This window comes from Amblyomma mixtum, chromosome 7, assembly GCF_055824585.1.
Source record: "Amblyomma mixtum isolate Tamu chromosome 7, ASM5582458v1, whole genome shotgun sequence".
Taxonomy (NCBI): domain Eukaryota; kingdom Metazoa; phylum Arthropoda; class Arachnida; order Ixodida; family Ixodidae; genus Amblyomma; species Amblyomma mixtum.
Genome location: NC_143018.1, coordinates 35,671,545 through 35,684,126, shown reverse-complemented (window position 1 = coordinate 35,684,126; position 12,582 = coordinate 35,671,545). Strand labels below are relative to the sequence as shown.

Below are 12,582 nucleotides of genomic sequence, written 5' to 3'. Positions count from 1 at the left end.
CGTGTTGTTCTTTCCTTTGCTTGCTCTCGTTGGCCGTCTCGTTTGCGTTCTTGTGTCTTCTTGGAACCTAAGCTCCGTGTCCAGTGAAAGGCAACTAGAGCACTAGGATGAGCTGTATGCTTTGTTTCTGGCATTTAAAACTTGAGGCTGTGTGCAATGTAATGACATTATGGCGTTAATTTTTATATAAACATAACTCACCAAAGAGGCGTCATTCTGTAGGTTTTGAGGAGCCTGTATATTGAAACCGAAGCGGACTTAGCAATGAAACTCTCTCGACTTGCCCTCAAGGGCGTCGGAGTTGTCACTTGGGAAGGTTCCAAGTGTTTTGGCATCACGTGAATGGCCCCAGTGTTGAACTTGGCACATTTGATGGTTGAGGCATGTACGAGGCCTAAATTGTCTATTGCTCTTTCATAACGCCACATGCCAATGGGTTGCAATGTGGCTTAATGACACGCCACTTAATGAAACACCAGTTTAATGGGCAACAAGTCAACCTGCTGACTGCCTGATGCAGCCATGCTTGGGGAGGCACAGATATGTGAGGTGAAACCTTTTGCTTTCCTGTGCCTCATATTTCGGCCACAATACATTTAAAAACACTCCACATATTCCAGAAAAGCCGAGGAAAACTCACCATTTGTGAATGAATTTGTGCGTAATGCGAAGCCAACATTATTGTAACTGCAACAGTGCAAACTAGATAGGGATACAGCAAAGAAAACTACAGTGGTCTTTTTTTTGCATTCTGTTCCATCCAGTTTGCACTCTTTCCATTTGTTATGCTGTGAAGTTCCCAATGTGCCTAACTTGCCACTTTCGCTGCTGTTGTAGCAGCGAAGCCATTCGAGGAGAGCAATCACCTGGACATTGGTAAAGTTGCGTCACACTGGCACTGTTTCACCTTTTCCACAGTGGTTGCAACTTCCAAATACTAGACCTTGCGGTGTGGCTCGTTTTAAATTGGCAGTGCTTCAAACCTCCCGGAGTTGAAGGGATGTATCGTCTTCACCCTGTCACAGCTTAGATGTTGTACGAGTGCTGCAAGAGCGCCTCTACGTGCAAACATGGGTCGCTCAGCACTTGTTACATGCAGGGAAGAAAAATTTGATAGCGGACATTCTTGACAGTGTTTTCTTGAAGCCATCTAATAAAAGCTGACCGATTTACGTTGGGCATTTGTAGAGCTAAGCCTTTGAACCACGGTTAGTGCAGTGGTGCAAGCTAGGCGTTATTGGCTTTTGTAAAACGGAGAAAGGCAAGTGTGAGGTCAATTATGTTTTGTGGCGAGGAACCTAGCAAGTTAGTGCCCCAACTACACCCTGGACCAGATGCCCCACGCCATGTAACAGCACCGTGCATGAAATTCATAAGCACGCCAGATCAAACGTGTAAGAAAAGCTGCACTGTGCATGTTTTGAGAGCATTAACGAACAGTTGCTGAACTTAACGGTTACAATTTGTAGCTACTTGTAGCACTTGTCTCTTGGCAGTCGCATATTCATGACTACATACCAGATAAAATTTGTACACAGAAACAGGCATGACGCTTTTCAAAACCATTTAGCATGCAACTCGATATGCAGCGTTTGTTTCAGGCCGTGCTTCTAGTGGCACATAGCATACAACGAGACCTGCAGTCCTGAGCCTCCTACACTGCTGTGCAAGCTCGGTAAATGCTTGGATACGTATGCATTTCAGGATCTTGTCAGAATGAAAACTAACGAGCTGAACGATGATGATGCGAACGTGTGGACAAATGGAACATGAGTTAACGACCGTAATTGCAAAGTCGCACATATGAAGCATAAAGTATCGTCTGTTGCAAACGTTTACTATTCACCGCGCCGTTCATTTCAATGGGGCGGTGGACTGAAATTTTGCACCAGATGGTACACTTTTGGAGTGTTGTTGCCGCCTTGCAACCTGTATCTACCCGTTCCAGCCATCAGCAGACATTCAACAGCAACGGTTTTTAAATAAGGGCTGTGCCTCTTGTCTTATTTCATATTACACTAGTACTTCCCTAGATCATCAACATTTATGTGAGACTGGGTTGTCTGACCATCAACTGAACCGTTCAGTTTGTACACAAGGCAGGCCCTGTATATAGGAAGGCCCATATATTGTTGCCATGGTCTCGAATGATTGACATTTGGCTCCAGTGAAAACTTCTCGGAAGCGCAAAAGGAAGAAGCCTGTAGATGGCACTGAACTGCCACTTTTTCATTCCCACCAAACTGCATTTACTCGTGCAGGTTGTCTCTCTGGTAAAAAAGGTTTTAAATATAGACTGGTGAGGATACATGACAGAAGCCATTAGTCACCGAAACCAAGGAACGCAGGCTTTTTTATAATCTGGTGCTCATCAATAGAGATTAATGGGATATTTTTAAGATGACTGATCAGAAAGCAGAAGGAAAAACCACATGCCACCAGTAGGATCCGAATCTCTCGTCCGGTGCTCTACCAACTGAGCTACGACGATGGCTGTCCAATCTTCTGCTTTCGGGGGTATATTTTTTTCCTTATGTTGTGTTTACTTTCTGGCTGTGAACCTAGTGCACCAAATTTGATTTAGTGGTCACAAAAATGTGTCCATTAACATCTGTGTTCATGACGAGGCACATCGAGCTTGCCTTTTAATAACAATTCACATGAAAATGTGGCACAAATCACCCAGCAAAGTACTTGTTGGAGTATCGTGAAGTGCATTGTCTTGACAACTGCGAATGACTCAAATCTGCCACCATGGTCGCGGTAGAGTTGTGTGCACACGAAGAGAAGGCCCTGCACACTGACGAATCACTTTGTCCGCACATAAGCGCGCACTATCTTGACGTCTTCGAGCGGCTGGTCATTGTTGTCCGTCGGCACTCGTCCCATGCGGTGGACCACAGTAATGCCAGAGTGCACCCGGCCAAAGATGGCATGCTTCCCGTCCAGCCACTGCGTCGGACCCAGGGTTATGAAGAACTGACTACCATTCGTGTCTGGTCCGGAGTTGGCCATCGACAGCACCCCAGCTCCTGTAGATGGTTCAAAATATCCACGAATCTTCAATCACTGTGCGCTCCACATGTAAACGTTTTAAACAAGCCCATGTGCTCTGCAAAAAGACCGCTGTATCTCGTCATCATCATCAGCCTGACTACGCCCACTGCAGGGCAAAGGCCTCTCTGTCTATAATAAACCCTGTCCTTTGCCAGCTGCAGCCACTGTATCCCTGCAAACTTCTTAATCTCATCCGCCCACCTAACTTTCTGCCGCCCACTGCTACGCTTGCCTTCTCTTGGAATCCACTCCGTCACCCTTAAGGACCACCGGTTATCTTGCCTTCACATTACATGCCCCTGCCCAAGGCCAGTTCTTCCTCTTGATTTCGGCAAAGATGTCATTAACCCGCGTTTGTTTCCTGACCCACTCTGCTCGCTTCTGGTATCAACGTTACACCTATCATTTTTATTTCCATAGCTCGATGTGTTATCCTTAACTTAATCTGAAGATCGTATACTAAGCTTAGAAACTGTATCGCATTTGTGATGAGAAAGTCCTAAAAGTCTTATTCCAGGTTTGTTGGATGGCATGCATCACGGCATTCGCTGCTTTTACAACTTTTACCTGCAGGTGAGTGGACGCAAAATACACAAAACATTATTTCAGCATATGACCAGCAACTGTTCAGAGGGGTTTTTTTTTTTTTTTTTTTGTCCAATTACGTGCGCAAGTAAGCCGCACGTACGCAACAAACACGTACCGGTATGTTTCAGGTCCGGGTGTATTTCGTCGTCAAACGTCTTGCCGTAGATTGATGCCCCGCCCCTGCCTGAAAGACAATGGTTAAAGTCACGGAGTTGGAAGAACTGAGATTTAAGCCAAAACGGTGAGCACCGCGCATTACAACACCGACTTCACACGGTAAGCAAAACTTCTCGGTTACCTGTAGCTGTAGGATCACCGCCTTGGATCATGAAGTCTGGTATGATCCTGTGAAACTTTACGTTGTTGTAGTAGCCACGGCGCGCGAGCTCAGCAAAGTTTCTACATGTGTTTGGGGCGTGCTTCCAGTACAGCTCCAAAGTTATGTCTCCCATGCTGCAAACCAAAGAACAGGACACACAACCGGCGTCTTCGTAATGCCGTTGGAGCAAGGTAAATATTCGGCCCACAGAATATTGCCGAGACTGCTTTCTGCAGCTCCATTTAACAAGCTGTGTTTGCACCAAATCAGGGCTAAAACACGGGGGAAAAGCAACGAACTTACGTTGTTTCCAGCGTCACGTACGGAGGCTGCCATGACTTATCCGGGATACCCGCCATTTTGAACGCTACGCTGAAGGGCTGAAGCTGAAGCCAGAGCCGCTGAAGCGTTTATCGAATGACTTGGCGCGTTCTTTGAAAACCTTTAATTGTTAACTTGAGCGGTGGGAGGCCGTGCTGGCTAGCTCTAACCCCAGAACGCAAGTTTTGGCGGTGGAGTGGGCTGACAAAGTCGTCGAGGGCTGCGCACTCTCGACCACTTAACGCGACCTCTTAGCAAGCTCTTTCCGGCGATGTTTTACAATCAATATAAGAACTCGCACTGTTTCCTGATCGGACACCAGAAACCACGTAGGAAACCTCTCGGGCTCTACTCACAAGCCACCAAATCGCCACTCATTACAAAACAGCCTGGCGGAAACTGCAGACTTGTGTAAAACATTTATATGTTACCTGCTGCCCTGGAATGTAGGGGCCGAGGGGCACGTCAAGCCACAATTTCTGGCTTTTTTTCCCTCGGCCCTCACCATGTGTACATGGGAAATAAATTGAAATTGAACTGCTACATCTCACTTCACCCCCTTCATCGCTACCTCCCTACCTTGACCGTTCCACTTTGTTCAACATGTGAGGTGGCCATGGAAGACCACCCTCATGCAATACCTGTGGGAATGTCCTCAACCCATGGCAGTTCCCCCCATACCCAACCCATCCCCCGCCTGACAGGAGGCCGCTCTGCGAGCTGTTCAAACAGCTGGCCAAACATGGGCAGTGGGCAGAGCTCTCCGTGAACCCAGGCCCGTGGACTCTTGGACAAGTAGGCGCCCACCCTTGAGGACCTTTTGTTCTTTTCTTCTTGTTGCTCCTCCTCCTCCTGTAGCTGGATTATAGAATGTCTAGAACTAGCTCCATATCCACGCGCTAGTGGATTGCAAATCGTCCACAGTTAATTTTTATTAGCCCGCATTCATAACATCTGACTTCTTGCCGACCGCCTTGACTTTCTCGATATCATACTGCTTTTTGCGGCACAGCGCAGGAAAGAATGACCGTTTGAAAGAAACTCGGCGTATACCGTTCAGCCTTTTGTCTGCAGCTTTTTTTATTATTTTTAGCCTGCGCACATGTTTAAAGTGTAAATTTGTACTCGTTGACGACCAGCGACCAATGCTGTGTTTCACTTGTGCGCTCGCGAGCAACCGATAGGGCTGCACGGAGCTAGAAAACCAGACGGAGCAAAGGCACCTTTATACGGGCCGGCCTTTCTTTTCTTAAAATCAGCAGAGAACCATTCGAGTAAACGACAAGCTTATATATTTCACCACACACAAAAAAGAACCCTTACAGCCACACTTCTGGCGCCCTATAGCAAGATGGCGCTTCCACTTCTAGCACGTAGCGGCGCCGCGTGCCCACAGAATCCAGAACCAGACACACACAAGATATATCGATGCAATGAAAGCAAGGAACTTGTTCACCAATTTGTACCCTGTATTCGCCTGCCGCTTGCGCTACCAGAAAGACGTACTGGGAAGTACCTTTGGCCCACTAGGGCTAGCCTGAGGAGTAGTGATCGGTTTAAAACGCGAACACGCGGGAACTTCCTTCTGGAGTCAGTCTGCAGCTGTTCATAGCCCACGGTGCACCTTCACTCTGTCGAGGAGTATTCTCTTAAGGTGTTCTGCTAGTGGCCTGGAGACCACTGTGCATCCTTCTGTCGTACCTGGAGATGTCGCTTACTTGTGTTCCTAAGCTGAGAACCGCATTGCGTAGAAGTGTGCCACAAAATGCCGCTGCAGAGTTCCTGGACAAAAAAAAAATGGGTTCTTCTGAGGACGACTCCCGCGCCGATGATGAGAGAAAAAAAAAGAGGTAGAGAGGGTACAAGTGAAAGTGAAAAGCAGAACGGAGCACGTAGGTCAGAGATGGCCCATTGCTGTCCCGACGTCCTTGCCGGCGGCCATAGAGTCGAGGATGTTGCCAATGGAAAACGTGTCGTTGCCGTTTCCGTGGCCAGAGACTTCCTTGGCTCCTTCTGCTGAAATCGGCTTTGGGAGCTCGACGAGTGGCGGCGGATGCGCCAGTTCTGACTTCTGGTGTTGCACAGACGCCTGCTCCAGCGTGTCGTTCGGCGCGAATTGAATGAACTCTACAGTGGGCGCCGAGTGGTTGTGGTTTCGCGCGGCGTCCTTGGCTTGAGTCTCCACGAAAGTCACGGCCGCGCCGACGACGCTGACCACTAGGAAGACGCCCAGCACAACGAAGACGCTGATGATAGCTTTAGCAGAGACGTCGCCGGAGCCGCCAGCCGATGACGTCGAAGAGGCATTCGCGGAGCGCGTGGTCTTGGCCGACATCCTGCGTGGGGAGGTACCCGGCAGGGTGTCGAGAGAGGCCATCTCGAGAACCCCCAGGGGCATGGCGGCTCACCGAGGAGGTGGGAATTTTGTAGTGGTCGCAGGAGCCTTCGGGACGAGGAATAGTGGAGCGCGCCCACCGGACACGGACCGTGGCTCGCACCGAGACGCTGGCCCGCGCACGCCTCGCTCGTTTTCTTCGTCGACGCACGGAGACAAACGTAATTTATTCAAGCGAATGAATGGAAATATTTTTTTTTTCCATAGAAGGAAGGCCCAAGGGGAAAAGGGGTCGGGACAGTCGCAGGATCTTGATCATGGGCACTTGCTTGTTCCGGGTTTTGTATTGCCCACGTTGTGAAGTGGAACTCTGGCTCTGAGGCCAATCTCCCCAGGCGATCGCGAGTGTGGCGCTCGGTCCCTTAACTAGTGGGAAATTGAACCAATTATGACTCCATGTGCTAGCTGTTCTGTGGCTTGTGCGATTTAAACGAATTGTTGAGAACAAAATGAAAAAAATGGCTGAGGCTTAACTTGGTTAAGCCTGGAGAATGCGAAGCATCATCGTGTCGCGTAATTTGGAGGCGCACAACCACAGCGACGGCGCGAGGTGGGCCCCCGTTTCTGCACTGTCGTGACGTCATCGTGTCACGTGGTGTGACGTCATGTATCACGTGATTTGGAGGCGCAAAACCACAGCGACGGCGCGAGGTGGGCCCCCGTTTCTCTACTGTCGTGACGTCATCGTGTCACGTGGTGTGACGTCATGTATCACGTGATTTGGAGGCGCATAACCACGGTGAAGGGCTGAAGTGGTAGCTAAAGTAGTATGCTTCGCATAAAATTTGTCATAAAATAAGGAAAGGCACGGAAACTGTTTCCTTCTCGGTGGGCATCTCAGCCGCGCCTGGTGGGAAGGTAAGAACAAAGGAAGGGGCACCAACGTAGGGTAGGACTCCAGGTTAATTTCGACCAAAAGAGAGATATATAAAGTACAGTGAAACCTCGTTAATTCGACCCCTTTTAAGGTAGAAATCCGGATTATTCGAACTACCCCCCCTCCCCCCGCCCCTTACACGGCACGAGGAAACCCTTGGGGGCTGCCCTTACAGGGCAAATGACAGCCCTTGGAGTGCTATCCGATTCAGGGCGTAGGTAATTATCCGGCGCTGGTCAGCAGCAACGGAGCTGGCCAGAAGAGTCTCCCAGTATGACTCCGCCGTGGCTGCGGATGGAGGGTGTGGGAAGACGGCATGTGAGGAGGACGTGAAGAAAGTCTTCAGGTTTCCCGCAGAGCTTACAGGAGGAGAGGAACTGATCGGGGTAGTGAGCATGAAAGAAGCAGTATGGGTCTGTAGTCGGCGCCAGTGAGAGGCCTGGGTTTGGGTTAGAGGCGGAACCGGCGGTGCATAAACGCGCCGGGTAAATTGGTAGTGGGTAAGAATATCTCCGAAGGTAAGCAGGCGCTCCTGGGATGGTGGAGGGGGTTCAACTCCAGCCCTGAAAGTGAGACCTCGGGCGAGGGAGTAGACCTCCTCGTTACCCGGGAGGCCTGAGTGTGCGGGGGTCCAGATAAGGGTTACGGGGCAGGTGGGGTGCCAGAAGCGTAGAAGTCGAGCCGCGGTGCAGAATTTTCCAGGCCTTTGGCGAAATGGAGAGGGCGGATTTTGAGTCGGAGAGAATTTCGGTGGCAGAGGTGAAGATGAGAGCGAGGCAATGACCGCTTCCTCTGCAATTTCTGATGAAGCTGTGGTGATGGAGCCTGATTCGAGTAATCGGGCCTGGTTGTTAGCGACGGCGAGGACCATGCGGGAGCCCGATGAGTACGCTGCCACGTTCACGTATAGGCTACCTCGGAACTGTCGCCGTACAGCTTGTGCAGGGCTTTGGCGCGTGCTACCCTGCGTTCTCCGTCGTGCTCGGTGCCTCGAGCCTAAATTACATGATGCAGTGTTTACCGCACATCTGCTACATGCGCGCAATGGTAGGCGTGGCTGCGCCGACGTTCAGTGTGTTCCACCACCGAAAACAACGAGGCCGTATATAGTTTCAGTTTCGCTTTCTCGTTCCATAGTTCGTTCACTGGCCAGCGCCAGCATCGCCGGTGGCATCATGCGACTGTGACGTACTTTCCGGCTTGCCCGGAGGCCGCGATCAAGTTACTAGTCGCGTGTGCAGCACTAACAGATGTCGCTGTAAAATCAGGGCGAAGACTTTTAAGGCGGAAGCCTTTAATGCCTCATCGTTGTAAGCAGGAGTTGTTGACAGAAATGTCACGCTTTTCAATTGGTCGAAATGGTCGTGACGTCACAGTGCGCGAATTTAAAATGGGACCAATTGTACTTTGGCTAATAACCATTCAACCAATTAAAGAGATGGTATAGTGATGCTCCATGTAAGTGAAGTTTTGTTAGTTAATTAACTAATTAGGCTAATGAACCTTTACAGTCACACCAGATAAATAAAACCGAGTAGGAAATTGGTCAAGTAGGGGAATAGAACCAGGGTCTCCGGAGTGCGAGTCGAGCACGCTACCACTCCGCCATGCCAGCTCGATTGTTTAGAATGAACAAAGGCGCGTCTTGTGAATACCATGTCTTCGCTCACTCTCATTTTCATCCCTTCCCTTACGGCGAGGTTCAGGTGTCCACCGATATATGCGAGACAGATACATTTCCATTCCTCAAAAACCAATTTACCGACGACCAAGGCGTAGAACCGAACAGGCGATGGCGTTCTGTGGACTCCGTGGCAGCGCTGTAAGACGCTGTCGTGTTCCACTCCATTAGAGGCGAAGCTTAACATCTTAACAACACATCATTGACACATGTAGCAACACTGCGATGCCTCATCGCTCTTTAGGCCAACGAAGTGCCCCCCCCTGAATTTTTCCTCCTGCAATGACTGTATTGCCTCCAAAGCATCGCGGGACACGTCGATCCTTTCACTCGCCGGGATCACGGAACGCAGCGACGCGACGGACGCAGTCTTCACTGCTTCGTTTTTGGCACGTTGTCGCGCGCTCTACGAGGAAAATGCTATGGGGCGTGTGGTGGTGGTGGTGGTGAAAACTTTTAATTACTGAAATAGAGTTTGGGAGCCACAGAGTGGCCCCGCTACATGGTCGGTGTCCCTAGTCCGGGACACCGCATGACAATGCCCCGTCTCTAGCCCGTTTCACCAGAGCCCTTTGGGACTCAAGCGAGGAGCAGTTGAGAAGGGCAGTCTCCCATGCCTCTCTGGAACGGGTAGGGGAAGGGGGGAGGTGGGGATTTTGAGTACATGCCCACACCATGTGGAAGATATCACAGGTCTCCCCACAGTGTGGGCATCGCCCATCCGTGTTAGGATCGTAATGCTTTAAGATTGCAGGACAGAGTAGAGTACCTGTCTCATCGCCCCATCGTTCAGGTCAATGGGGCGTGTTAATGGTTGTGTTAGTTCGGGGCGTGGGAGCCCCGCATGCGAGGAACCTCTCAACACAGTTGCTGGGTGGAGACTGGAGGTTTATTGCTTTAGAGGGAGAGAGAGAGAGAGGGCGAGTGTACAAGCAAGCACTTTCGCTGCTGTGGGAGCGCGGATGGTCACAGCATGGTGCCTAGTCAGGGGGCATGCGTTAGTCGACTGGGCTACAGGGATCAGATGTCGTCGGGGAAGACGCCTGCTAGCTTTTGTGGCAGCGGCCGGCCCGCGCTTGTTTCTTGGAAGCGGGCGGCGAGTATGCGCGGAGGAGGCAAGGGCTGCTGAAGCGGCCTTGCGTCGCTTGGTCGACGAACACGACAGGGCGCATACCGCGATCTTTTGCGTGCTACCAAAGACACATGAGCGCTACGTTCTTCCGCACGACTGAAAAGGGGTCGAGCGCTCTCGGGTCAGCGACTCTCTTCCGCGATGAGCCGAGTCGATCGGGCCCAGTGACTCGAAGCGTTGGCAACTATGCTCACACGTGCTTACATGGACGTACCCGGTTCACTCACTACATACGCAACTGTTAACGAAGTGCAGCCGTTTACAAAGCGGCGAGTCAAACCTGGCTTTGAACTCCTATACCAGCGTACAGCACTTTGCACTATTCTAAGCACCATGTTCTGTACTATAGTCGCATACAACTCCAGCCTGCACACTCGATCTAAACATGAAAGGAGTAAAAAAGGGAGTAAGCTGTACTCTATGGCACTCCCTTTATGGGGCAGGGTTATGCTGCCTAAGCCCTGAGGTAGATAGATTTACATCGGTAAAAATACGGAATACAAATTTCTTCTTCAGAGCATGCAAAGTTCTTAAGATTTTAGCCAAGGTTTCAGCTTCCTACCATTACTGACTGCATGCGTTGCAGTGGGAATATACCTCCATTGCCAAGAGTAAGCATTCCGTATATTTAGTGATCGAAATCTGCTCCGGAACTTGGGCAGCTGCCACTAAAAGGGAGTATGTTAGAGAACAGCTTACTTGGACAACGTACTCCCTTTTCACTCCCAATAGGTGTATTATGTTTAGATTGCAGTGAAGCACCCCTACATTCAGGACCACCAAACATAATTCCTCCTTGACAAAAAGTAGACCGCAGTTAAAGCTTTTCTCATTGCCTAAACAAGCTAATCATGAGATGAAATGATAAGTTCAAGAATTTTGATGCCTCTGGCTTCTTTGATAGTCATGCATTAAAAAGCTTATTTTGTTCACTGTTGTGATTGGCCAGTGGAGTAATACAGGACGCCCATTGCCTATTGTTGCCAACTACTGTTTTCTTTTTTTTTTTTTAAGTCTTACCCTACTATAGGTGACATACATCTTACTTACATTCCTTGGAAGCACTGACAACTGAACTATGTGATCCTGTTTTTTGTCACTGCTCACTTCAACTAAGCATTCACTTGCTGGGACAAACTAGATTCAGTAGAGACTCCAAATTTTAGTTGTGTTTTCAATCTTTGGAATGATGCGCAGCATATTAGAAAACATGCACATGGATTGTGCCAACAAGCAGTAAATAATTTATAATTGAATTTTTTTTTCTCTCAAGCTGTTTAGGTTTCAACAGCCGAGTGATGGCTGTGACGTAACAAACGATTTGAAGTCATGCGAGGCATACAAAAACTGTCGTATGGTTGCTGCTTTCTTTGTTTTAATTCTCGCCAACTCTCAGACAAGCATGGCTGAGAGTTGAAATCACAAAACATGAATAAGCAGCAATTATACTGCAGTTTTTGCATGACTCACGACTTCAAATCGTCTGTTACACAGTTCTTTTGCGGCCAAACCCCAAACCAAAACGGCACGAGAAAAAATTCAACTATAAATTACTCAGTTGGCGTAGGCAAATTCCATGCTGCGACTTATACTAATTGTCTTGTGCATCATACCAAAGAAAAAGACAAGCATCCAAAAACTGCTTGTGTCTATTTCTATTTTCATATCTTGTATTTGTACATAGTGTATGCTGCCACCCTAGCCCTGTCCTTTCTTACTATCGCTCCCTCCTTTCTTTCCTTCTGCCTGTCCTCTCCCCGCCCTTTTATTCCCGCTAGCCGCAGCTCAGGTGCATTAGGTTTCGATGGCAGATGCCGCGGCTAGCAACTTCTTTTCCTTCCATTTTTATTTTTATCAATAAAAACAACAACTCTATTCCTTTAAATTTACCTTTCTCAGCTAAGGAGCAACAGGACAGTACAGCAGAATCTCGATCACATAAATTTCACGGGGTCATGAAAAATATTTGTATCATCCAAAACGAACAGCATTTGCGTGCAGAATTTACGCAGATCTCTTTTTGGCCGATGGGGTTTACTTAGGCCGCGCGCCACCACCGATTCGCCATGACGTTGGCACTGTGCTGGTTGTGCACCGCCGCTCACTGCTCGATGTGCCCACCACGCGACTGGCGATCGCGGCGCCAGTGATGTACAGGCAGCAAATGCCTACTTGGTGCTCGCAGGCAGTGTCAGGGCTCGCTGTTCGCATC

The 12,582-nt window shown here is 49.2% G+C and overlaps 1 protein-coding gene across 1 annotated transcript; it reads right to left on the bottom strand.

Moving 5' to 3' along the window:
* Nucleotides 1–2,632: 2,632 nt before the first annotated feature.
* On the bottom strand, nt 2,633–4,424 carry Cypl (peptidyl-prolyl cis-trans isomerase-like 1 Cypl). The gene is made up of 4 exons (XM_089552257.1): nt 4,268–4,424; nt 3,944–4,098; nt 3,761–3,829; nt 2,633–3,032 (listed from the first exon to the last, which is right to left on the bottom strand). Exons 1-4 carry the CDS (start codon nt 4,321–4,323, stop codon nt 2,809–2,811), a joined length of 504 nt encoding a protein of 167 aa, XP_089408383.1. The 5' UTR covers nt 4,324–4,424; the 3' UTR covers nt 2,633–2,808.
* Between the last annotated feature and the right edge of the window lie 8,158 nt (nt 4,425–12,582).

Coding starts and splice junctions, on each gene's coding strand:
- Cypl (XM_089552257.1), bottom strand. CDS start 4,323: ATGGCGGGTATCCCGGATAAGTCATGGCAGCCTCCGTACGTGACGCTG. Junction 4,099..4,267: donor TACGTGACGCTGGAAACAAC/GTAAGTTCGTTG, acceptor TTTGGTTTGCAG/CATGGGAGACATAACTTTGG. Junction 3,830..3,943: donor CGGTGATCCTACAGCTACAG/GTAACCGAGAAG, acceptor ATTGTCTTTCAG/GCAGGGGCGGGGCATCAATC.